Genomic DNA, 24,040 nt, shown 5'->3' with positions numbered 1-24,040 from the left:
TAGTTAGACATTAGACCACATTACTGCTGGCTGTCTGTACTTGTTCTGAATTGACCAGCGGGGGTGCAGTCTTTTTTTCATCTTGTATCATAATATCACTTCTGTGATGGCTTCCTTGTTTTTCTTATTTTGGTAGCATGACATCAAATCATTCATAACTGATGCTAAACATAAGTTTTTCAAATACATTCCTGCCCTCTGTAGGATCTGATTTCCCTCCTCAAATCACTTACTGTCATACAAAGCTTCTCAGACAACATAAGACACTTAAACACAGCTTTTATTAAGTGGTCAATGGCTCCTCTGACCGTCCTTGCCTGGTGTTATTGTTATGCTATTATCCTTATCCCCCTGAATTCATACAGCGTGTCTTTTCTGCTACAATGTTGGCTACTTTTTAAATGAGTCAATAGTATTTTGAATGTTACTTTGACAACTAAGTATACACAGTATATTTAGAGAGAGAGACAGAGATGAGATAGTGATCTCGATATGTCATCATGCAGATTCAGGAAATCCCCCATAAGTAATTCCAGTCTTTCTCCCTGCCCTCTTCTGAAGAGCAGGTCAGACTGTAGATGCCATAACTCAGCTATTACCTGTGATGGGATTGGCTGCACTAAAATGACAAGTAGCTGGATTTACAAGTTAAGAAAGCTCAGGGGCTTTATGACTTTACGTCACAGTCATTAGTCCCCCCCTAGGATCCCCTTACACAGTAAGCCACTCACTACCTTCTGTTACTGGGGGGAAAGTTGGAGCTGCAGCCTTGGTCCTGAGTGCACAGAGGAGGCTGGGAAATGTCTCAGTAGCATCTGTACTGCCACATCTTTTCAAGGCCACCTTCACCGCTCTGCCCCGCTCCTCCTCCATCCAGCTGTACGCATCTGAGGGGAGCATCTTTTTGCAGCTACAGAAGGGATCGTTCATCCAAACTTGGACAAAATGGCAGACAAAGACACTGTAGAGAAGTTCCTCGACAACAATCCACAGTTTGCAAAGGAGTACTACGAAAAGAAAGTCAAGGCAGATGTGATTACTGCTGCATTCAACAACCAGGTCCAGCTCAAGGACCCAGCCTCTTACAAAGATGTCTCCACCATCCAGGAGGCTGAGTTCATATTCGAGCTGATAAAGGAGATGCAGGGCGACAATCCGATGGAGAAAGCCCTGCATAAAATTCTCCAGAGGATCGCTCTGCTGATCCAGGCTGATCGCTGCAGCTTCTTCGGCAGCAGGTCTCGTAACGGAACGCCTGAGCTGTCCACAATCCTCTTTGATGTGACCCACAATTCTCCATTTGAGAAAAATTTTGTGAACCCCAACGTAGAGATTGTTTTCCCCACCGACATGGGAATTGTTGGATGGACGGCACACTCCAAGAAGCCCCAGAATGTTGCTGATGTGAAGAAGGTGAGCGAACAAAAGATTAACTGAATCTCTTGAAACAAATCATTAAGGAAAATACAAGTCGCAACAAACAGGGACTAAACTAGGTTGTGTTACTGGTGTGACAGCTTGTAATTCTGTCTCATTAAAGCCCAACAATGTGTATAATCTCTGCAGAGATGCACTGCCATTTAGCTCACGGGGTGCCAATTGTAATTAATCTCAACCAGCTTTAATTATCATTTGCTGGTGTGATCAAACCGTGTTGTTAAACCATACCGCAGACCTAAGTTCTGATCCGTACTCGGCATGTTTGAACTTGATCTTGTAATCGGCAGATAACCTTTAACAGCTGTATTTTTGATGTTGTTTTCCAGGACTCTCATTTCAGTGACTTTGTGGATAATCAAACCAAATACACCACAAAATGCATGGTTACTGCCCCCATCATCAGTGGAAAGGAGCCCATCGGTGTCATCATGGCGCTCAACAAACAGGGTGCCACTGAGTTCTCAAAGAGTGATCAGGAGGTGAGCGGACAAGATGTTCATTTGTAATAAAAGGGTATTTATACTGACTGAGGAGTGTGTTTGCTAGAATGACTCACAAAATCAAACACAGACTGCAATTGGCTGCGCTGAGACACGCAGAATGCTGCTGAGGCTGCACTGTGAGTAGATCAGTATGAGGGTCATATCCTTATCTTGACTTGGTAAAAATGGCCAATTTTATCCCACCAGCTTCCTGTCTCTGACCTGTACATTCAGAGGCTCGACTTTGTGCTTTGGGTCACCACCGTTATGACAGCTCAGCATATAATCCTGTTAGGGAGGAGAAGCTCAGACATTTTTTTCTTTGACAGCCTCTTTGTGACACTGACTCTAGGGGTCATCCAAGCGAAGATTTGTCAGAGAAAGTGATTGTAATATGTCGCCATTCAGTGCTGAGCGGAAACATGTGACATGTATCTTTCATAAAGCGATGTGTTTCTTCCCTCTTTTATTACAGCTCTTCAACAAATATGTGAACTTTGCTAGCGTGGTTATTCTCCAAGCACACACTGCTTACATGTGGGATGTGGAGTCCAGGAGAAGCCAGGTGAAATAACACAACGATAAATCCACTTGTCCAGTCTAGTTTTTCCAAGAATAACTTTGAAAATAATTGACTGCTTCCTTCTTTTCCTCCTTTTTTTCTGAGATGTTCATTTTCCAGCTGCACTAAAAATAAAAAATGGAGTGACACCAAATCCTATGCATTGATTCTTTTCCTTGCTATAGGTGCTGCTGTGGTCAGCAAGCAAAGTTTTTGAGGAGTTGACAGATATTGAGAGGCAGTTTCACAAAGCCCTGTACACAGTGAGGACATATATCAAGTGTGAGAGATACTCTGTGGGACTCCTGGACATGACCAAAGACAAGGTGCGTAGAAGAAAGTGCTTACTGTGCCTACAGTCTAATTCACCTGCAGTTTTATCTGCAGCTACTTATACTGCAGCATTTATATGAATTAATTATAAAGTACACAGAAACATGATTTTGGCCTTTTCTTCACCAGGAATTCTTCGATGAGTGGGCAATAAAACTAGGAGAACAGGAGCCATACAAGGGCCCCAAGACACCTGATGGCAGGGTAAGGCCTTAAGTTTGTTATTATAATGTTATTCTTAATCAGCAATTTGTGAACATGAACGTGAAAAAAAACTCTCTTTAATGTTTAAAACATTCAGGAAATCAACTTCTACAAGATTATTGACTACTTGCTGGAAGACAAAGAGGAGATTAAAGTTATCCCGTATGTATCATGATGTAGTGTAGCTCGGGTATCTGTCCAGATTTAACATACAGTTTTATATGCATATTTAGAGAATAGAGTGTACTGTAATCAGAGTTACTGACTCCTCCCTAAATTCTCAGCGGCCCTCCTGCAGACCACTGGGCTCTGGTCAGCGGACTCCCATCATATGTGGCTGAGAATGGATTTGTAAGTTCCACTTTTGCTCCATTATTTTGAGTAGAATACCTCCAGTTGAATAATTGGTGACACTGATCCGCTCAACTCCAAAAACTTCTTTTACATCTTCCAGATCTGCAACATGATGAACGCTGCAGCAGATGACTACTTTGGATTCCAGGTGAGACACTCTTTAGTGATAACTGATTAATTCAATTCAATTCTCTTTGTTTTTGTTTTTTGGTTTTTTTTTACGCACTGGTTCCACAAAACAAAAACAAAAAAAAATTGATTTGCTTCTTTGGACAGAAAGAAGCAGTGGATGAGTCCGGATGGATAATTAAGAACGTCCTCTCCCTACCTATCGTCAACAAAAAGGAAGAAATTGTTGGCGTTGCCACGTTCTTCAACAGAAAAGATGGCAAACCATTTGATGACAATGACGAACAAATTACAGAAGTACGGGAAACAAACTCTATCTAGCTCATTTTTAATTTCAGGAGTATTTATTATTTTATTCATGAGAGATATCTTGTATTAAAGAACTAGTAAATAACTGAAATTACAGAATGAAACTGACAAAATGAAACTGATTCCTCCATGTCACCAGGCTCTGACCCAGTTCCTTGGCTGGTCCACTCTGAACAGCGACACGTACGACAAACTGAACAGGACAGAGTGGAGGAAAGATGTTGCCCAGGAAATGCTCATGTACCAGACAAGGGCAAAACCAGATGATGTGCAGACCATTCTGGTAAGCTGCTGCCACACTCGACTGCTATGACATCAACCAGATTGAAAACAGATGAAGAGATTAAGCCTCCTTTTCACTGTCATTTCCCCACAGAACACTCAAGAGAAGTTCGGCTCTACACCAGAGGACTGTGACCAGAAGGCGATGTACAAGCTGTTGGTACGTGCTGTGATGTGTCAGTGATGTCGTTTAGACCACAATGCTCTTCATGAGCTTTTGTTTGTTTGCGATGCCATGGCGACTGACTGTGTTTCGCTCCACGCAGAGGTCCAACATCCCCGAAGCCCAGACCGTGGAGCTGCTCGAGTTCCGCTTCAGTGACTTCCCCCTGTCAGAGTTTGAACTCATCAAGTGTGGTATCCGCTGCTTCTTTGAGCTGGGGGTGGTGGAGAAGTTCAAAGTCCCAGCTGAGGTACAGCAATGAGTTGAAGGAGCACTTCGAGATTACATTTTGTATGGGGGGGGGGGGTGTCTCCTATGTGGTACTTCTGTGTTTCTGAGTCAAGCCCTTTCACCGGATGTACTTCTTAAACTGAATTATTTGTAGCCGTCTTTGTTTTGTCATGCAGACCCTGACACGCTGGATGTACACCGTTCGCAGAGGGTACCGCGACATCACCTACCACAACTGGAGGCACGGCTTCAATGTGGGACAAACCATGTTCACTCTGCTGCTAGTGAGTCAGACATCTACTCCTATTTCTGTTATTTCTATCATTTATGCTATCGTTGGTCATAACACAGGGTCGTCCCTTCTGTTCCTCAACAGACAGGTAAACTGAAGAAGTATTACTCTGATCTCGAGGCCTTTGCCATGGTTGCTGCTGGATTCTGTCACGATATTGACCACAGAGGAACCAACAATCTCTACCAGACAAAGTAAGAATTTTTTAAACGTCTCTGTTAGTTGACAAATTGACCCTGAATGCAATGTAAAAGAAAAAAAACTATATAAAAACTTGACTCTGGCGGACTCTTGTAGGAGTGCGTCCCCACTGGCAAAACTGCACAGCACCTCAGTTATGGAGCGACATCATCTTGAGTATAGTAAGACTCTGATGGAGGATGAGGTGGGTGCCTATATGTTAACATTTCTGTGCGTTTAAGTGTAGTTGTGGTTTTGACATAGACAAAAAAAACCCAAAAAACCCACACTGTCTGACCTCATTCCTCTGCTGTCACCCACAGAACCTGAACATCTTCCAAAACCTTCAGAAGCGTCAGTTTGAAACGGTGCAGCATCTGTTTGAAGTTTGCATTATTGCCACTGATCTCGCACTCTATTTCAAGTAAGGAATGTCAGGAGTTTTGATCCGTCAAACTGCTGTATATAGTGAATGTGTGTCCCACATTCAACATTAGTACTTCACGCTTTTAACGCCTGTCAATGATGTTCAACGACTTTTGAAAAAATATCCGACATCTTTCTCGTCTTTCAGGAAGAGAACAATGTTTCAAAAGATTGTGGAGTTAGTGGAGGTGATTCCAGAAGAAAAGGAGAAGATCAACTACATCTCCAACAACCCAACCAGAAAGGAGATTATCATGTACATACGTCATGTGAAATAGCCGCTTAAATGCATTTGTCATGTCACAATTTCTCTATGTCTTCTTGACCCCATGTTGATGCTCTCTTTCAAAACTCCCGTCAATGGTGTTGTATTTCCTGCAGGGCAATGATGATGACAGCTTGTGACCTGTCTGCCATCACGAAGCCATGGGAGGTTCAGAGCAAGGTGTGTTCCCTTCCTCAGACTTGTAACATGATAACAAAGCATCACTCATACATTGGTTCTCATTGTTTTTTTTTGTTTTTTTTGTTGCGTCCCAGGTCGCCCTGATGGTGGCAGCTGAATTTTGGGAGCAGGGAGACCTCGAAAGGACAGTTCTTGATCAGCAGCCAATTGTAAGAGCTTTAAATTATGTTTTTATGTCGTGTTGTCTGCATTTATATGTTATTATAAGACTGATAATAATCATCTCTTCTTCTTCTTTCAGCCCATGATGGACAGAAATCATGCCGATGAGCTTCCCAAGATGCAGTGCGGTTTCATTGATTTTGTCTGCTCTTTTGTGTACAAGGTACCAAGACACAAAACCAAAAGATATTTGAGTGTATATCGAAACAAACATGTTCAATATGTACATATATAAAACTGTGAATACTTTCTGTTGCATTTTTCCTAATTTCTCATTCAACCGCTTTATCCCATTTGTACCTGTGTTTGCAGGAGTTTTCTCGCTTCCACATAGAGATTACACCCATGTTTGACGGACTGAATATCAACAGGGGAGAGTGGAAAGCTCTTGCAGATGTCCACGCGGCCAAGATGCAGGCCATCGAAGACGAGAAGAAAAAGCTGGAAGGTGGAGGAGACGGAGGTGAGACCTGGTGTTTGAAGTCCAGCGCGTCGTCACATCCCTCGTGCTCACTCGTGTATTTGCATTGTCACCGCTGTCTCACTGTCTTTCTCTTCTGTTCCTTTCGCAGCTCAAGAGGGCGGGAAGTCAAAGACGTGTGCCATCTGCTAGACATCCAAGACCTCCCAATTAGTTATGGATGGTTGCCTGCGTGTGTATTTGTACAGTGTGTGTGTATGTGCATGAGCATGTGTTCACAGATGAGGAAATTATAATGTGCAAAAATCCCACAAGTATTATTTTTATATACTCTAACATGTAGTTCTATCCTCTGACACAGATAACTATTTTAATTGGCACAATGAAGTACATACAATTTGTATGTAAACAGTAGTTATTTACCTCTTGTATATACTAAAAGTCTCCTCTGAGCTGGACCTTCAGTTGTTAAGAAGAGTGCATATCTGTATTTTATTATGAATATTTATACTGACTATAATATATAAGGATATCTAGCTGACTTTCTCTGTCTTTGGACAGTCTGTGAATAGAAAGAATAGGCTGCAAATATTATGCAGTTTGAACTATTATATCTGAATATTTTCAGTATATAAACGCTACAATAAATGTATATGAACAAATGTAAATTTTGTAGAGAAAAAGCTCCATAAACCAAATGATTAGTTGCTTTTTTTTTCTAATTGCAAGTAGTGCTTTCAGAATTTCCAGCATATGTCCCTGGCAAATGGGTGGGAGATGTAAGAAGATTTGACTGAATTGGATTTTGTTATAAGCCAGCTGGAGCCCATAGGCTTTCCTTTTCAAATCCCGTGCTTACATAAAGTAAAAATACTGCCACCCTGCTCATAAGTCAGCGTGTCCAGAGAACATGTGGCCCTGACAGTACGGGAAACACTGAGCAGTCACAAGTCAACATGTACAGGAGCAATGGCTTTGTTTGATTGTGAACCAACATATTTATTATGTGATTATGTTGCGATTTCTTAAAATGATAAGTTGTACTTTTCCTCCTGTCTGACAGATTTCTCTGCACAGAGCTTGCGATGATATGATGATGTCAGATCCTATTGTATTGGGTTTTTTTTCTGATGCAAAACTTTGCTTTTTAATGTAAGACATTTAATTAACATTAAATCCCAGCAAACGCATCCTTTGTAAAGAAATCTGACTCTGTAATGCCAGTATAGCTGTAAATACATAACAATTAAATATGTAAGACGTGAAAAATGTCAGTAAAGTTTATTTTCAAATCATGCATGCTTCGTACATTTAGAGTTCATTTTAGCCATTCTTCAAGTTGAGTTCAGTTGAAAACTCATTTTGTGCTTCATTTTCCCGCATGCATCTGTGTATATGATGTTCACTACTGAGATCAGATAAAGAGGGGTTTAAGACTGACCAAACAACAACTTTTAATCAAATGCTAACAGGCTTACAACAGACCTGTGTCACTGATTTGGAACTGGTTTCTGTGTTCAGACTGCACATATTCATTCATCAAACATTTGCATGCTACATCTTTATGAACAATGGAAATAGACGTCAGGGTGTGTATCCTACATTATGTTAAAAAATTACAGCTTACATGAAGAGTAAATGAAGAAGAAAATATCAAACAAATTCCTCATGGCATGCTGCATTTCACAAAGACATACATCTGTCTGACTTCCCGTGGGTTTATTGGCAATTTGAAGTATGCACACATAGTCATGACCTTTGACCTTTGACTGTTTGGCATGTTGTTTGACCTCAGCTGGGATGGCTAACAGATGTTGTGGAGCATCATATGAGAATATCCCTGGAAAATCCCACACAGGCAAAGGTATCACTGCCTCTGCTGCTACTTTATCTCTTCAGAGGTGTTTCAAAATGTTAATGCTGTGATTTAGATGAAAGATGTGAAGCCTTTAGAATCAATGAGTGTAATATTACAATCATTTGTAATTCCTGAGTTATCAAGAATGCAAGTGAGCAATAATAATGAGTACTGATACACAGTGTGACTATGAGTTCTTTAAAAACATTGCACAAGGCAATTCTTGGGACAAAAATACTTATGTTTTAACTGATTGAATGAGACACAAAGGTTCATGAAATCCTCATAAAATCAAGACAATGGAATCACTTCTGTGATCCATAATTTCCCACTGCATCATAGAGCAAAGGGGCAAGTATCTTCAACGCCAAACCTCCTCTTATTTCAATGTTAAGGTTTTTAGAGATTAAAATCACACTTGGATTTACTTCCATTTCTCAGCATTTCTCTGCAGTGATGGTAAATTGCTGTGTATTGGATAATTTCTTTTTACAATATAATTATGCACATTTAAGAAGGTAAGTTGGTAAGTGATGATCCCTTTGATATAACTGGCTCAGGCAGGTGACTGACAGGTGGCGTGCAAACTTCATAGCTCATACAAGAAGCAGCAGAGAGCATCTAAGTTATAAAGCCCGGCAGTCGCGTCATAGTTGGTAAGCCAGCTTTGTGGACTGACAGGACACCTTAAGACAAGGTGTAGGTCCAGAGGTCAAACAGCAAAACAAGTGTGTATTCACTCTGAGAGATGGTTTTATACCACATTAAGAATATGGTTGTCAGATAATGATTGTTGTTGTACAGAATAGTATGAATATTAATTTACATTTAAAACTTTATTATTAATAATCATTATAACAATAACTCATTTTAATTTAAAGAGAAAACAAGGAAAGAAAAAAAGGAAGAAAGGTACAAGATAAAACTTTTTAGCCACTAATGTGGACTTGAATTATAGATTTTAAAAAAGTCTGATGTAATAATATTGGTTTTGATTCACGAAACTCTCCCTCTTCAGGTGGACACAGTAGCTTTTTTTAAGAGCTGACAGCTCATGAATCAATTTGTCTGTGACAGGGCTCAACCTCAGCTCTACATTTCCCTCTAGTGGGGACGTCGGAATCCATGTGGGAGGACTGTGTGACAGAACCTGCAGTGTATCAAAGAGTTGAGTGTTTTCTTTGGAAATACACTTATTTCATATTGCTAAAAGTCTCTCTTTAGCTATAAGTCTTGCACATTAATATTAACTCATATAGACAGTTACAGAAGTAACAAGTAACACAGATCCTGGAAGTTCCTTAAAAGTCAGAAACACAAGACACAGGCACAATACAAAACATCAATAGCTGTGGCCAAATAGTTGCTGGACAGTGTGTGTTCTATTCTAGTAATGAATGATGGCATTTATGAAGCACACAGACTACCCATCATCTTGCAGAACAACAATAATATCCAGTGTTCTCCATTTAGTCCAAGAGCTGCTTGTAGCAAAAAAGACATTTGTTACTTTCCTTCCCTGCAGCGTCGCCATGTCCACATGTCCCCTCTCAGAGTTAAGCAGTCTCCTTGAGATTATCTCTCTCACTGGCAATAGCTTTATTCTTCCATCCTTCCCTCTCAAACAGTACAGCAGCAGACCACGAAACAGCCCCCAGACCACGACCCTGCTCCTCCAAATGCCCTGCTTTCATTTTTTACAAGGGAAATTGTGTTATCACCGTAAACAGACACTGGATATCAAATGGTCTAATCACATCAGAGACAGAGAGAGAGGTCCAGAGCAGCATATATTTATTCAGAGACCTTTTAAAAAGCCCCCTGCACATGTTTCTTCTCAGAAGGGTCTGACGCATGCAGGCCTGCCAGGCACAGTGAGTAAACATATTAATCTTACAACTCTGGAGGGATCAGAGAAATTAGAGACTGAGAGGAAGAAGACCTTATAGGGCTCCCAGTGGATCCTCAAGTCTGGCACTGAAGAACAGAGCACTGCAATAAAACTGTGAGGGCAGTGTCTTAAAGCAATAAAACTTTTTTTTTTTAAAAAGAGGGGACTGGGCCTTTTCTGATGTGGCTTTGGGAAGTGAAATAAACATGATGTCATGCAGAAAAGCAGGATGGGAGCAAAGAGACTCTGTTAACCTGTCCTTTGTTCGTGAAGGGTATGGGGGGAGGGGATGGGGTTTATTTGCAGAACAGATGTCAGGGTGACAGGAGGGCTTCCCCACACCCCTCCATCACACATTTTGCATCCAACAGTCGCCATGGAAACCGCGTACAAACCAGGAAATAAACCCAAAATGTACTATATGATGAGAACAAAAAACACAAGAATTTCAATGGCGTTGATTAAAAATACCAGTTGCAGGCTTTGTACTGACAGTCTAGTGGGGCACTCTGATCTAGTATTGCAGCTTTATTTCTGTTATGACAATAAATGTTCTTCGGGTTTCCCACCCGCTTCCCGCATAGAAAGCCCGTGTGCGTCTGCGCCACAGGCAGCAATCCGCTGGCTCATGTCAGGGCTTCGTTTTCTCCAGCTGATTCACGAAAAATTACACAATTCCGTTGCCTATTGGGCGGAATCCTCCAGGAGCTTGACAGGGAGAGTGTGGCGTTTGCTGAAATCACAGGCCTAGGCGTGGTTTTGCATGGAGATGCTCCGTCTGCTCCCGCTGGGATCCCCACCTGCCTTCACACCGTGTTTGTCACAGCGCCAGTTGGCATTTTCCTGAGCGTGAGCCACCGCCGCGCGCATTTGATTAGATTTTTATTTTTGTATCGTGAGACATAGGTTAGATGTGTTGTCTGGGGGTGTAGTGTGAGTACAGCGCTGCGGACGTACTGTGCGCCCGGTTTAATCACCTCCATATCGGCGGTGGCGGCGGCGGCGCGCGGCACTTGACGGAGATAAACAAGAGCGGACAGCGCGTCGCTCGGCCTCCAGGCAGCAGTGCAGCAGCAGCGGTGGAAAAGGAGCCACAGCGGAGACCCTGGTTCATGTGCAGGGCTTTTCGAGGCGCAGGTCGTGCCCGCAGCGGTTCGCAAGGATGGCAAATACACGCAAGATGCCCAGAAGATCGCCCTTGCTCGGCTTGCTTGTGGTGGCGTCTGTTTTACTTGTAGTGGACAGCAAGAAAGCCAAGCAGCCTCGCTGCCCCTCTTCATGTACATGTACCAAAGATAACGCGCTGTGCGAAAGCGCAGGACTGATCCCTCGCAGCTTTCCCTTCGATGTCATATCACTGTAAGTCTTATTTATCATGGTTTCATCACACATTCCCATTACAGTGATTTCACCAAACATGCTCGGTTCTACCTGCTGGCTCAGACGTGTGTTTCTCTGCTGCTGGTTTTGCTGCACAGTAATGCATATCCAAGAAACAGACTGGGATAAGTGTTTGCATGAGGCAGTCTGTGCTTTAAAGCTTAACACTTTGTTTGACTGTCTGTCTGTCGTGCTTTCTCCTCCACAGATCGTTCGTCAAGTCTGAGTTTACTGAAATCCCGAAAGAGAGCTTCATCCACACGCCTGCCCTGCATCTCCTGTGAGAAATCTCTCCGGAGCTTTTTGTTCTTCAGTCTTTGTTGCATGATGTCAGTCCCCAGTGAGGTGATCAACGCCATGTTTAATGTTGAAGACACCCCCCTCCACTGATTGTAAAAGAAGCTGTCCGTAAGAGTGGGGAGCTTCATCAATAATCATTTTTGAAGAAATTATTCCAATACATGTCTTTTCATGTCATGGCAGAGTATTGTCTCTAATGGGCATTCGTCCAAGTCTTGTGTACATCTGTGTAGTCCAATTTAATTGTGTATATTGTGACTCAGGTCTGGTTTCAGAATGAGCACTATCTATGGGGAATCCCTTCTTTTGAAGAGGGAATCCCCTTCACTCTTGTCTCATGGGGTGGAGTATTGACTGACTCACTGTGTCCTTCAAAACAAACATGTAAGACAGCAGGAATCCTAATGGAGCATTGATCCTTGTCTTTGACATATTTGGGTTACCCTTAAGAACAAAGGAGAGGGTTTTCCATCAGACTCTCAGGTTTTTCAGAGTATACAGCTGCTAATGTGGGACAGCAGTTTGTTATTATCCAATTTGTGGCCCTGAATAGTAAAATATTAATTGCGGGTCTCTCGCTCTGCACAGCCTCTTTACAGCCAACAACCTGGAATCTATAAACGAGGATGCTTTCCTTGGTCTTCCTCATCTGGAGTATCTGTAAGTATATGGCACGAATTTCTCCTGGAAAGCTGTTCCCAAAAGACAAGATCACCTCCTTCCTGATGCACTGACTTGACAACCTCTTTCAGGTTCATCGAAAACAACCAAATCAAGTCAATATCACCACACGCTTTCCGCGGACTGAAAACCTTAGTGCATCTGTAAGTATAACAGTGTGTAATTTCCTATGCAAAGATGACAAAAATATGAATTTAAAATGGACTTGCTTAGTTAGAGTGAAGGCAGAGAATGTGCTGTTATTTTGTGTCAGTACAATTGTGCAGGTGCGTGCAAGCACTGTTCCAGTGAGACGCTGACAAAGTTTATTGTACAACATTTACTGCATACATAGACATTTCTCCCAATGCTGTGCAGCTGTTAATATGATTATAAAGCAAATCCTGTCACTTTTGCTGGTCCAGCTTAATAAAGCTTAGTAGCTGAAGGCCTATCATATACACATTTGGTTACAGACTTCGCACTTTAAATAAGTAAGTAAGTATCTTAAATTCTCCCATCTTCATTTCTCTTCGACAAATACGAAAATGTCCAGCCTCAAATACAAATACAGCCTTCTCAACAGCGGAATCTACCTTTTTCCCCTCTTCTTGTAGCAGAGAAAGTCATAAAATAGCCGAGGAGGCAGCTCTAAAAATAGCTTAATGTTTCCTCAAACTCACAATAAGCAATGTTCCTGCCATCAGTCTCCAGGGTGGCAATATGTGCCCAGGCTCTTTAACACATTCATGTAATCCACTGCAAGGAAACGCTGCATAAACCACTTTCACATTTCGATTTTGTGACGCACCGGATATGAACATACATGCAGCAGAATGTGTGTATCTAGGGTAATAGCATGAAGAGGGAAGTTATCTGAACAGCTGCTATTTTTCCTTTTTTTCCTTTTTTTCCTTTTTTTCCTTTTTTTCCTTTTTTTCCTTTTTTTCCTTTTTTTCCTTTTTTTCCTTTTTTTCCTTTTTTTCCTTTTTTTCCTTTTTTTCCTTTTTTTCCTTTTTTTCCTTTTTTTCCTTTTTTTTCGTTTTTTTCATGCAGGAGTCTGGCCTACAATAATCTTGAGACTCTGCCCAAAGATTTGTTCAAGGGTCTTGAGGCTTTGACAAAAGTGTAAGTATGAATTTTAATCCTGCATTATCTGGATACAAAGAGATGAATTGCACAGTTACTAAAAGTATAATTCCTGCTATCGTGGACAGTGAGTGTTCTGCACAGGCTTCTAAATATAGAAAACTGTATCATTATTCCACTTCAGCCAAGGCTTGAAAAATGTGTGGGCAGCTGGTGCTTTTAACACCATTAAAATTACATGCGGCAGCGAGGAAGAGGGATAGTTTGCAATCTATCACCGACTGAAGATGTTCAGTTTTCTCTTTTATAGTCTCTCTCGATATTAATGAGAGCACAGAGTGACGCCGCGAGGGCCAGAGACCAAAGCCGGCGATTGTACCTACATGACTGCAGCTTTTGAACATCAAGTCCATTCTCAAAGCTGAGAGCAATCCTGTTAGCTATTGAGGGTTTTGAGGTTAGTTTGGTGGTTTTTTTTGTCTCTTCAGAGACTTGCGGGGGAACCAGTTCACCTGTGACTGTAAGCTCAAGTGGTTGGTGGAGTGGATATACAGCACCAATGCTACAGTGGATCAGATCTACTGTAAAGGCCCGGCCTCACAGCTGGACAAGAAGATCAATGATCTGGCGGCACAGTCCTTCGACTGCATCACCACAGGTGGAGTGCAGAAAAGACTCTTTGTTTTTCATACAATAATCAATAATCCCCTGACTTTTTAGTGCTATTATAAAGTGTGTTTTTGTTTCTCTCACAGAGTTTGCTTCCTACCAGTCCCTGAAGTTTGAGTCCATATCGGTGGAGGCGTTTTCCTTTGGGAATGACCAGTACGTGGTGTTTGCTCAGCCCTTCATTGGGAAGTGCAGCTTTCTAGAGTGGGATCATGTGGAGATGGTCTTCAGAAACTTTGATGATATTGACAGTAAGTAAATGTCATTTCAGATAAACTGTAACATGGCAAGGGGGTGAGATTTGAAAAGGAACCACTAGATGGAGACAAGTATCCAAGAGAAAGTGAAGCAGTGTTGTTTTTAATCATTTCTTTCTCCTCACCAGGCACATCCACAGTGATTTGCAAACCTCTGGTCATTGACAACCAGCTCTTTATCATTGTGGCTCAGCTGTTTGGTGGCTCACACATCTATAAGCGCGACACCTCTGCAAATAAATTCATTAAGCTTCAAGGCATCGACATCCTCAGAATCCGCAAACCCAACGATGTTGAGACTTTCCGCATCGATGGAGAATCTTTCTTCGTCATAGCAGACAGCTCCAAGGCCGGATCCACCACCATCTACAAGTGGAACGGCAATGGCTTCTACTCTCACCAGTCACTCCATCCATGGTACCGGGACACCGATGTGGAGTACATGGAGATTTCCTCCAAACCTCACCTGATCTTGTCCAGCAGTTCCCAGAGGCCAGTCATCTACCAGTGGAACAAAGGCACCAAGCTGTTTGACAGACGCACCGACATCCCGGAGATGGAGGACGTCTACGCTGTGAAGCATTTCCAGGTCAAATCTGACCTCTTCATCTGCCTGACGCGCTTCATTGGTGACTCCAAAGTGATGCGCTGGGATGGGGCCCTCTTTAGAGAATTGCAGACCATGCCCTCTCGTGGTTCCATGGTGTTCCAGCCCTTCGTTGTGGGCAACTGGCAGTACGCCATTCTGGGCAGCGATTACTCTTTCACCCAGGTGTACCGCTGGGATGCCAAGAAGGGCGAGTTTATCCATTTCCAGGAGCTGAACATCCAGGCGCCGAGAGCCTTCTCTCCAGTCTCCATAGACAACCGGCAGTTCCTGCTAGCCTCCAGTTTCAAAGGGAAAACTCAGATCTACGAGCATCTGGTCATTGATCTGAGCAATTAAGTGATTGGTTTCTTTTGACTGATTGACAGGTTATTGGTAACTTTAGTGGTCAAAGAAGGCTATTGCAGCAGATACACTGCAACAATGAAAGTGATCATCCGTTGATCCTAACTTGAGAAAGGCATTACTCTTACTCATTTTTCAAAATCTTCTATTGAAATCAGTGCATGGTAAATGTAAAGGTGAATGCATCTATCCCAACCAAACATATTTGGCTGAGATACATGTTGAGTTCAATGCATGGATCTCAAGTTAGGATTAGACCCAAAATGTTGTCAAGACATTAATGCATGACCAGGGCCTCACTCAGGCCGTCCCATCCCAACAAATGCAACATCAATGCTCATTAATCCATTAAATCTAGCATTGGCCAGTAGGTTATTTTTTTGTGTTTACCCATTCATGTGACTCAACAAAGTTTATACATTTGTAATCTCATATATTTATCTACAGAAAGTAATAACAAAATGGTACTTTTTAACCTATTAACGTGTTTAACTGAACAAATCTGCCAAAACAAAATGTTTACATTTTTCTGTCTTTCCACTTGTCTGCTAAAAGATTTGTAAATGAAGTTTTTGTAAGTTTAAGAGGGACCATGTCAGTTAGATAAATATTTGTTAAGGAGACTGATTTAAAATTATGTTTATAATTTGGAAAATATCAATGGAAATGTTGTGAGAGAATCTACCTGTGTATCCTTGCAACTTACATTTTTATCATTAATGGTTTGTATAATGTTTAAAGCATTGAAAAAAAAAACAGTTTTTCATAAAAAGTATGAAAAACATTTTAGGCACACGTGGAACTATTTTCACATTTAAAGGAACTGAGATGAAAAACTGAGGATATTGTTCATAATGCTTTACCTTTGACTAACATGTATGCAAAATACATCAATTGTGTCATGATTAGGATTACGTTATTGACTAATATCATGCTGTTTAGAGTCAATAAAGGTTTACATCATTAACTGTTCTCATCTGAGCTCCCTGCTGGCAGCGCCTAGCATGACATGGCTGCAGTGTGAAATGCCGACACACACTCCTCAAAGCGGAACAACACACACTAACGCATCTACTTCATCGCTTGAGGGAAATTGTCGTCTTGAAGTTAGTTGTGTAATCATGTTGCAGACATGAGAAATGAAATAAAAGAAATACAAACAAATAAAATCCTTTTTATTTTCTCCAACAAAGTGCACGCCTCAATTCTACAAAGCAGCACATTACAATGTAATGGAATAAATACAATAAAATCCGCTGAATTAAAAAAAAAAAAAAAAAGAAAAAAAAAACACAAGCAAGGAGATACACAAGTACCTGCACAATCACACTGGTGGCAGGACTAAATCAGGCTCTTTAGAAAGGCTCGTCGAGACAAACTGCTTCTCTGATGGTGATTGTTTGACTTTTCATGCATCTTCAGTCCTTTGGATAAAGACGTCCTGTCCTCTGCTTTCTAAAGGAAACCAATTTAAACCCTGCAGTTTTTTTTTGTAATTGAGGACTAACCAAACTAACATGAAAGAAATACAGGTGCATACTCTCATGTTCATACACATCACCCTGGAAAACTTGTGCAATAGCAGCAGGACCTCTGAATCACCTGCCTGCTGCTGAGAGAAAATAAAGTGAACACATTTTCAGTTTCAACTGAAGTTACTACTAAGTCTATGTGGTGCAACTTAGTGTTTTTTTTTCTGTAGGCAAATAAAATATAACATAAAAGGCAAGGGAACACATCCCTTAATATTCCACAAAATAATTTAGTGCTCTTTAAATAAAATTAAAAACACTATTTTCATATGGTGGCTCTTAAAAAAAAAGAATTAAAAAAAACTCACAGACTGAAAGGATAATGCTCTAAGACACATCAATTATATTAGGAAAGAACTCAAACTCCATGAAAAAAGACAGTATTGACAATAAAATTCTGTACAGAACTCAAAATCAATATACAATACAGTACCTGCAGATGTTATGCATACAGTACAATTCTCTTTTTACATAGTTTTAGTATGGACTCCAGCCTGATCTATATACTGACTTAACACAGGTGGAAAAGCGGCTATTTTAGCTTTCAGTAATTTTAATGGTTATTCAGCGAGGGGAGTAGATCTTTTAGTAGGCATTTAGAAAAAGAGATTGAAAACATTATTGCAGGATGGTCATCTTCAGTTGCATACTGCATGTGTTACATGAATGTGTCCTATGACGAGGAGCAGCGGGCTGATGAAAGAGACAGAGAGCCGGACGGAAGAAGAAAAAAAAAAGGGTGGGGGGTGGGGGTTAGCTGTTTTTGCTATCTCTCTCCGTCACAGAGGTTAAACCTTGCGAGATCTCTCTGATCCACTACCCTGTACAGTACATTCGTGGCCAGTATTGCACGTTACCAGCCAAGTCCACCCTGATTCTGCATGGTGAGGACCTTCAGTGCTGAATTTTGTCCTGTCAAGTCAACACTAATCCAGTGATGAGATGAGACCGTAACTCGAACTCACCAAAAGACAGACTGGGATCTGCTGTCACAGTTTGAGCTCATTGGCAATTTTGCAGGCGATATTCTTAAAGGCGATGGACGTGCCCGATATCCTCTTGAAGCGCACGCCGTTGAGTGAAAGGCGGGGCAGCTTGCACACCTCCATCTCCCATTGGACCAGGTTGTCCTGGCGAGCGTCGCCGTGGACACAGAAAAGCAGGAAGCGTTCTCGCTGCTCGTAATCGCAGCTGTTGGCGTCCAGAACCTTTCGGATTTCCCTCATCATCTCGGCGGGCTCCATGGAGGAGGTGGTCTTCATGCTCCAGGTGAAACGCAGCGAGCGAGGCTTGGAGTCCCGACCGCCGTCCTCTTTAGTATCACCGGACACACTCCTACCGCATTATAGGAAGACAGAGAAAGAGAGAGAGAGATAAAAAAGAGAGAGAGACAGAGAGACGTTGAAGGAGGCAGAGGTTGGTTACAGGTTCTCTGTGAAATCTACATCTCAATCAAATACTCACCTTGGTGTTTCTGTCCTGGCACTGGCCTCTCCCTCACTAGGCACCCTGAAATAAACCAGGAATACACTGTTACTCCAACGAGCTGATATCAATATGTTTCCCCACCCAGCCACCCAGCCACCCAGCCACCCACGACCAACACCACCATCATCATCACTGGACACGGAGAAGGGTGTCAGGCATCATGCCAGGAAAGAATCCACAGTCCTGGGTATCAGGGTTCAGCACACAATGAGGTGACTGTGACTTTTTGAGGCACTTAAGTATCGTTGCACCTTCACAATAACCAAATGCATCCTACCGTCTACTGTACGCTACCTTTCCTTAATCCCCACTGATCTGTAAGGAGCGTAAAAGTGGTTCTAAATCTTTGAGTAATTTGCCTGATCTTTTCTCTTATGGCGCAGCATGAAGACGGGGGGAGAGTAAGGAGAGGAAAGCCAGCGACTTGAGAAGCAGATATTGTGGCTTAGTAAAGGAGAAGCTGTTGAGCTGTAAGGTTTGTTCTCGAGGCAGTGGACACAAGGGAAGGAAATACACGGCATAACAAGGGTGTCAGTAAGCAAGGATGTGGTGTGGTGGGCAAGTACGTAAGGGGTTAAGGAAACACGGGCCAAGGTCATAGTGGGCACAGATTTTTTTTTTTCTTTTTATGGACGGGAGGGGGGGACAGGTGCAGCAAGCGTTGTGTTCTCCTACCTCCGGGTTGACCTGAAAGACAGAGCTCTATGCGGAGAGAAAAGGAGAGAAAGCCGTGAGCCTCTACCAGATGGGGCAGTGTGAAGGTGACACTGGGAGCTAACTGGTGTATGGATGAGGAGGTTCTATCCTTTGCTTGTAATTTTGACAGGAAAGGGTAACAGTGTGCATGTATAGTAAACTCTAAGGATTGGGAATAAGAGCATATCTGTTTTCAAGAAGCTGGTAGAGAATGTGATGCTTTCTTTGTTTTCACTAGTGAAAAAGTTTAGGTCAAATAATCGGAACATATTGTGCACCAAGTTTTGCTATTTTTTTTTAGCTTAACCAGACACAGACAATACCATGGATGACTCTTAATGTCTCCCTGAGCACTTTGAAGGTAAATAGAATATCTCAACATAGTTTAGCTCAGCTACTGGATATCTTTCTGATTGACGGCTACTAGAGCCCACCGAGAGTATACTGTTTCAAATACATAAGCAAACATATTGAGAATAAGACATTACACATATTATGATTCATATGTAAAGAGGAATTTGATATAAAGTTATTTTTTAACAATGAAAGTTGAGTAATAGACACTTTTTAGTTTGTCTAAACTGGAATTTCCCTAATTTGAATTTTAGTACCTGATCCTACAGATATTCAGTGTGATTAGTAATTAAGGAACGTTTATTAATATCACCATCTAACATACCTTCAGACATAATTCAGAGACATAAAACAGCATCCATGAGTTTGTCTGACTGAGAAGGAAAGGAAGAATTCCTTCAAAACTGAACCATCCCTTTCACTATCTCATAAATCCTGGTACTCTAGTCACTCAGGGAGTATAAATAAACACACGTTGGGTTTTTATTCCTGTGGTTTTTGAGAGAAGATAACTTGACACACTCAAACAACATGCTACAGGGAGCGTGAACACCTAAACTGTCTGGTGCAAGAAGTGTTAACTAGAACCTAGTGTGTAATCTGTGCAGCCGTTTGTCTTCACTCACCTGCGGACAAACTTGGAGGTGATCTTGCCGATGATCCCGGTGGAGGTGCCCCTGCGTTGCTGAGCGAGAGCCCCCGTGTCGTGGGACAGAGTGGGCGAGGCCGGGGGGCCATTGTAGGTAGCACTGCGGCGGTCTCTGAGCTGAGCTCCGTGGAAGGTGCTGCGACTGGTGGTACCACGAGGGAAACGGTTCTTCTCTGGGGTACTAATACTGTGTGCAGACGGAGAGGTGGAGGGTCCACGCGGAGAGGAGCTGCAGAATAAACAGGTTATAGGAGAGAACATGTCTCAAAAGATGGTGCATATCCGCATCGGCGTACTTTAAGAAGTAATTTATACTACACACTACACAATTAGACTTTTACACGTCATCGCCTGTTACTAAAGATGATGAGGGCAGGGTCAGGCTGCTCACCTGGCTTTCAGCTCTGTGTTGTCATCAATGGGGGGCAGTGTGCTCTTTGAAGGATGCCCTGACGATGACATGGACTTGGTGTGACGAGGTCGTGTAGAGCTCATTGCAGTCGATGGGGTGCTACCTGACACCTCAGTTAAACTGGGGATCAAGGGGCAAAGAGAATTAGCATGTGAGGATGAAAATCTTTCACTAAAACATGCTCAGTTTTAATATAGGGTTTGCATTATGTGCAATAATATTAGGTAGAAAAAATTACATGGGCAACAGTAAAAAAGACAGAGAACATGGAGAGCTACATCTCACCCTATAGTTTAGTGTGAATATGTTTTTACTTACCTGCTGTCTTTGCCATTGGGAATAGCTGAATAGCGGTCAGTGGAGGAACGTTCACACACATATGTGTTCCTGCGAGTCATTGATCCATTGGTCTGTTTGTGAAGAAAGACACCAAAAGACATATTTTACATTTCAAATGAAATACTAATGAAAGATGATCTTGGGAAAGAGGCACAAATGTGAAGCTCTAACCTCTTTTTCTTCATAAATTCTTTCTGTCATCGTGGACCCGCCCACGCCTATTTGTTCATGTGTAACTGTGTGTGTCCTCTACTTTCTCACCCCCACAGCACTTGTAGTTTTCTTCCTCTCCTGCACCCCCAGTGGTGAAGCGGGAACGTCTCCTTTTGAAGTGTTGAGCTCCAGCCGGCGTGCTCCGTCCCACTCCTCCCTGTGGTCACTTTCCACACTCAGGGCCTGGCCGCGCTTCGTGTACGATACCGCCGGGGGCACAGACGGACCCACTGGGAGAGACACACATATGGGAACAGATTTACATACTTTCCACCAAGGGCACCCTTAATTCCACAGCTCCAATGCCCAGGATTTTTAGACAAAAAGAAAGAGCAGATGAGGACAGTGTCTTCATTACAATGGTGCCAGAAAAGCCACTCAAAGCCAGGATTTACACATCATCCAGTCTGTCAGATATTATACTCTGCAACAACAATTAGTTTCACTAGTTATACAGCTACAGAAGCCAAGGTGAGCAGGTACAAGGCAAAGCTGTTCCCTCCTCATGCGTTGAGGTGCTGTTCCTGAGGGAGCTACAGGAAAGCAGCCAGCCAGCAGATGGCGGCAGACACAATGGCCCCACATGACATAGAAAGGAAGCTGCTACACAACCAATGCAGTGGTCAGGTTGAGTCACTGATTTGTGCATTTGAATATACTGTTTATGATAATTAAACCACATTAAGCAAACAAACTAGTTTAAACTAGTCTAGGTTTGATGTACAAATAACAGTTAAATGAATGTAAAATTAATTCTACGAACACAAGGAAAAAAAATGTTATTTGTTTATCCTTTCCAGAAAAATATTTTTTAAAGCTTAATCAGCTTTATTCAGCTCGATATAAAAGCACCAGTGAAGCTGGAAGTGCTCTAGTGCCTTGCTCAGAGGCACATCAGCGGGGTGAGTATCTAAATCCTCAGTGACTGAAAGCAACTTCCCCCTACACAACACGCAGCCAGCAGCACTCTCAGGGCTGGGAAGGACGAGGTTACTTTACTTGGCTTCTCTACGACACCACCACCACCACCACCATCATCATCCCCACCATGATCACTGTAGCGGCGCTGCTTCTGATTGGCCGAGATGCTGCGTGTGACCTTGGGATGGGCGGGAGAAATGCTGGAGCTGTTGTTGATGTCACTGGTCGGTCGCTGTCGCTGGCCCAAGATGCTGTTAGTCAGAGGCTCGCTGCCCTCGAACTGAAATGTAAAGACTCAGGATGAGGCATATGGTTAATGCATTAACTAATGGTGATGATGTCAAGACTATGTAAGTCAAATATACTGACCTCTGGAGCTTTTCTGCCTAACAGCAGGTAGGTTGCCATGACATCATCGTACTTCTGGCTATGTAGAGACTCCGTGATCTCATCTTTAGGGAAACCCATCGTGACCATGAGCTCTGATGGCAGACAGAAGTCAACATAAATCACAGTTAGTCTTGGACATGACATCTACACACACACAAACACACACACACACACACATACATACAAACACGCACACACACACACACACACACATACATACAGACAAACACGCACACACACACACACACACACATACATACAGACAAACACGCACACACACACACACACACACATACATACAGACAAACACGCACACACACACACACACACACATACATACAGACAAACACGCACACACACACACACACACACATACATACAGACAAACACGCACACACACACACACACACACATACATACAGACAAACACGCACACACACACACACACACACATACATACAGACAAACACGCACACACACACACACACACTGTCTGACACACCTATTCTGGATGAATCACTGAAGTCCGCCTCAGGCTCGATGTAAGGCTTCAGCTCCTCCTCCTCATGACCCACATTCATCCAATGGTCTTTCATGATTTGCTAACAAAGAAACAAGAAAATTTTGCACGTCCCATAAAATTAGTTCAACATTATTTATATACACTATACAACATGGCAGTTAAGGGGCCGGGTAAATGACATAACAGGCAGTTGAGAAATGGATGACTTCTTTATGAAATCTCTTTGACCGCAAGTTCGGCTGTGGCAGAACAACAGTGTGATCAATGGTTATTATTGGTGGAGAAATCTTTACTATTGAACTTCAGCCTGGTTCTGAGTGCAGGGGTGGTATCGACTCTGGACAGACTGATTGTGAAATGAACTGACACCTATATATTGTTTGCAAAGGAGAAACAAGCTCCAACCCTCCCAGATCACATGGATGCAGTGAGAGCACAATGCTTAAATATTACGTTGTTTTTCATCTCGTTTTATTTCTTACAGTGCTTCAACAAACTCAATTCAAGTTTTATTATTTCAAAATGTGTTCATCAAAGAATTATGTAAGACCACTCTTTGATCTCAGATGAACAATGTTTCCAAATCTCCATCTGACAGGCTTTAAATTGAAGTGTTCTGCTGGGTCATAATTAACAACAGCAGCAATTATGTGCTTCCAGATGACGCACAACAATCATGCTCTAAATCATTAGGACTGCCTCTGTTCCACTGTTAGCCTGCTCCTGTGCAAAACATTTGTGAATGGAGAGCAAAAAACTGTGAAGATGCAACAGTGCAAATGCTGATAATACCTCCAAACTGCCTCGTTTGACAGGGTTGAGCACGAGTAGTTTCTTCAGCAGGTTTTCACAGTCTGTGGACATGTAGAAAGGAATGCGGTACTTTCCCCGCAGGACCCTCTCCCTCAGCTCCTGCACACCAGGCCACAGACATTCAGAGATGAAACCAATATGAGAAATGAGCAGTTAAGTTTTTTATTATTATTGTTTTGGCCATTTGGTGGCGGTGGATCAAGCTGTAAACAGAACAT

At 42.3% G+C, this 24,040-nt stretch overlaps 3 protein-coding genes across 4 annotated transcripts in view; 2 read left to right on the top strand and 1 right to left on the bottom strand.

Annotated features, from left to right (window-relative positions):
* The first annotated feature begins 937 nt into the window (after positions 1 to 937).
* On the top strand, positions 938 to 7,662 carry LOC111235244 (cone cGMP-specific 3',5'-cyclic phosphodiesterase subunit alpha'-like). Its single transcript, XM_022763642.1, has 22 exons — positions 938 to 1,413; positions 1,767 to 1,919; positions 2,398 to 2,487; positions 2,670 to 2,810; positions 2,947 to 3,021; positions 3,119 to 3,183; positions 3,306 to 3,372; positions 3,476 to 3,523; positions 3,652 to 3,801; positions 3,953 to 4,096; positions 4,190 to 4,255; positions 4,362 to 4,508; positions 4,666 to 4,773; positions 4,866 to 4,975; positions 5,079 to 5,166; positions 5,285 to 5,385; positions 5,536 to 5,643; positions 5,769 to 5,832; positions 5,928 to 6,002; positions 6,095 to 6,178; positions 6,328 to 6,478; positions 6,588 to 7,662. The coding sequence occupies exons 1-22, from the start codon at positions 946 to 948 to the stop codon at positions 6,626 to 6,628; spliced, it is 2,544 nt and encodes an 847-aa protein (XP_022619363.1). The 5' UTR covers positions 938 to 945; the 3' UTR covers positions 6,629 to 7,662.
* Positions 7,663 to 10,937: 3,275 nt separating this feature from the next.
* LOC111235175 (leucine-rich glioma-inactivated protein 1-like) lies at positions 10,938 to 16,459 on the top strand. Its single transcript, XM_022763512.1, has 8 exons — positions 10,938 to 11,544; positions 11,774 to 11,845; positions 12,454 to 12,525; positions 12,618 to 12,689; positions 13,582 to 13,653; positions 14,103 to 14,272; positions 14,370 to 14,534; positions 14,669 to 16,459. The coding sequence occupies exons 1-8, from the start codon at positions 11,348 to 11,350 to the stop codon at positions 15,484 to 15,486; spliced, it is 1,638 nt and encodes a 545-aa protein (XP_022619233.1). The 5' UTR covers positions 10,938 to 11,347; the 3' UTR covers positions 15,487 to 16,459.
* A 221-nt stretch (positions 16,460 to 16,680) lies between these two features.
* The window catches only part of mark1 (microtubule affinity regulating kinase 1), a 28,955-nt gene continuing 21,595 nt past the window's right edge, over positions 16,681 to 24,040 (bottom strand). Inside the window, exons 9-19 of one of the 2 annotated variants that reach the window (XM_022763509.1) lie at positions 23,802 to 23,921; positions 22,989 to 23,088; positions 22,466 to 22,578; positions 22,223 to 22,376; positions 21,224 to 21,405; positions 20,942 to 21,033; positions 20,603 to 20,743; positions 20,189 to 20,440; positions 19,188 to 19,214; positions 18,489 to 18,533; positions 16,681 to 18,359 (exon numbers count right to left, since the gene is read on the bottom strand). In XM_022763509.1, the coding sequence (XP_022619230.1) occupies positions 18,014 to 18,359; positions 18,489 to 18,533; positions 19,188 to 19,214; positions 20,189 to 20,440; positions 20,603 to 20,743; positions 20,942 to 21,033; positions 21,224 to 21,405; positions 22,223 to 22,376; positions 22,466 to 22,578; positions 22,989 to 23,088; positions 23,802 to 23,921 (1,572 nt within the window). In that variant the 3' untranslated portion in view covers positions 16,681 to 18,013. The remainder of the gene's footprint in view (positions 18,360 to 18,488; positions 18,534 to 19,187; positions 19,215 to 20,188; positions 20,441 to 20,602; positions 20,744 to 20,941; positions 21,034 to 21,223; positions 21,406 to 22,222; positions 22,377 to 22,465; positions 22,579 to 22,988; positions 23,089 to 23,801; positions 23,922 to 24,040) is intronic. The other variant, XM_022763511.1, reaches the window with a different exon arrangement.

The sequence above is a fragment of the Seriola dumerili genome, unplaced genomic scaffold (assembly GCF_002260705.1).
Source record: "Seriola dumerili isolate Sdu_G_001 unplaced genomic scaffold, Sdu_1.0 BDQW01000478.1, whole genome shotgun sequence".
Lineage (NCBI taxonomy): Eukaryota > Metazoa > Chordata > Actinopteri > Carangiformes > Carangidae > Seriola > Seriola dumerili.
The sequence above is the reverse complement of the archived record's forward strand: the minus strand, read 5'-3'. Positions and strand labels throughout refer to the sequence as shown.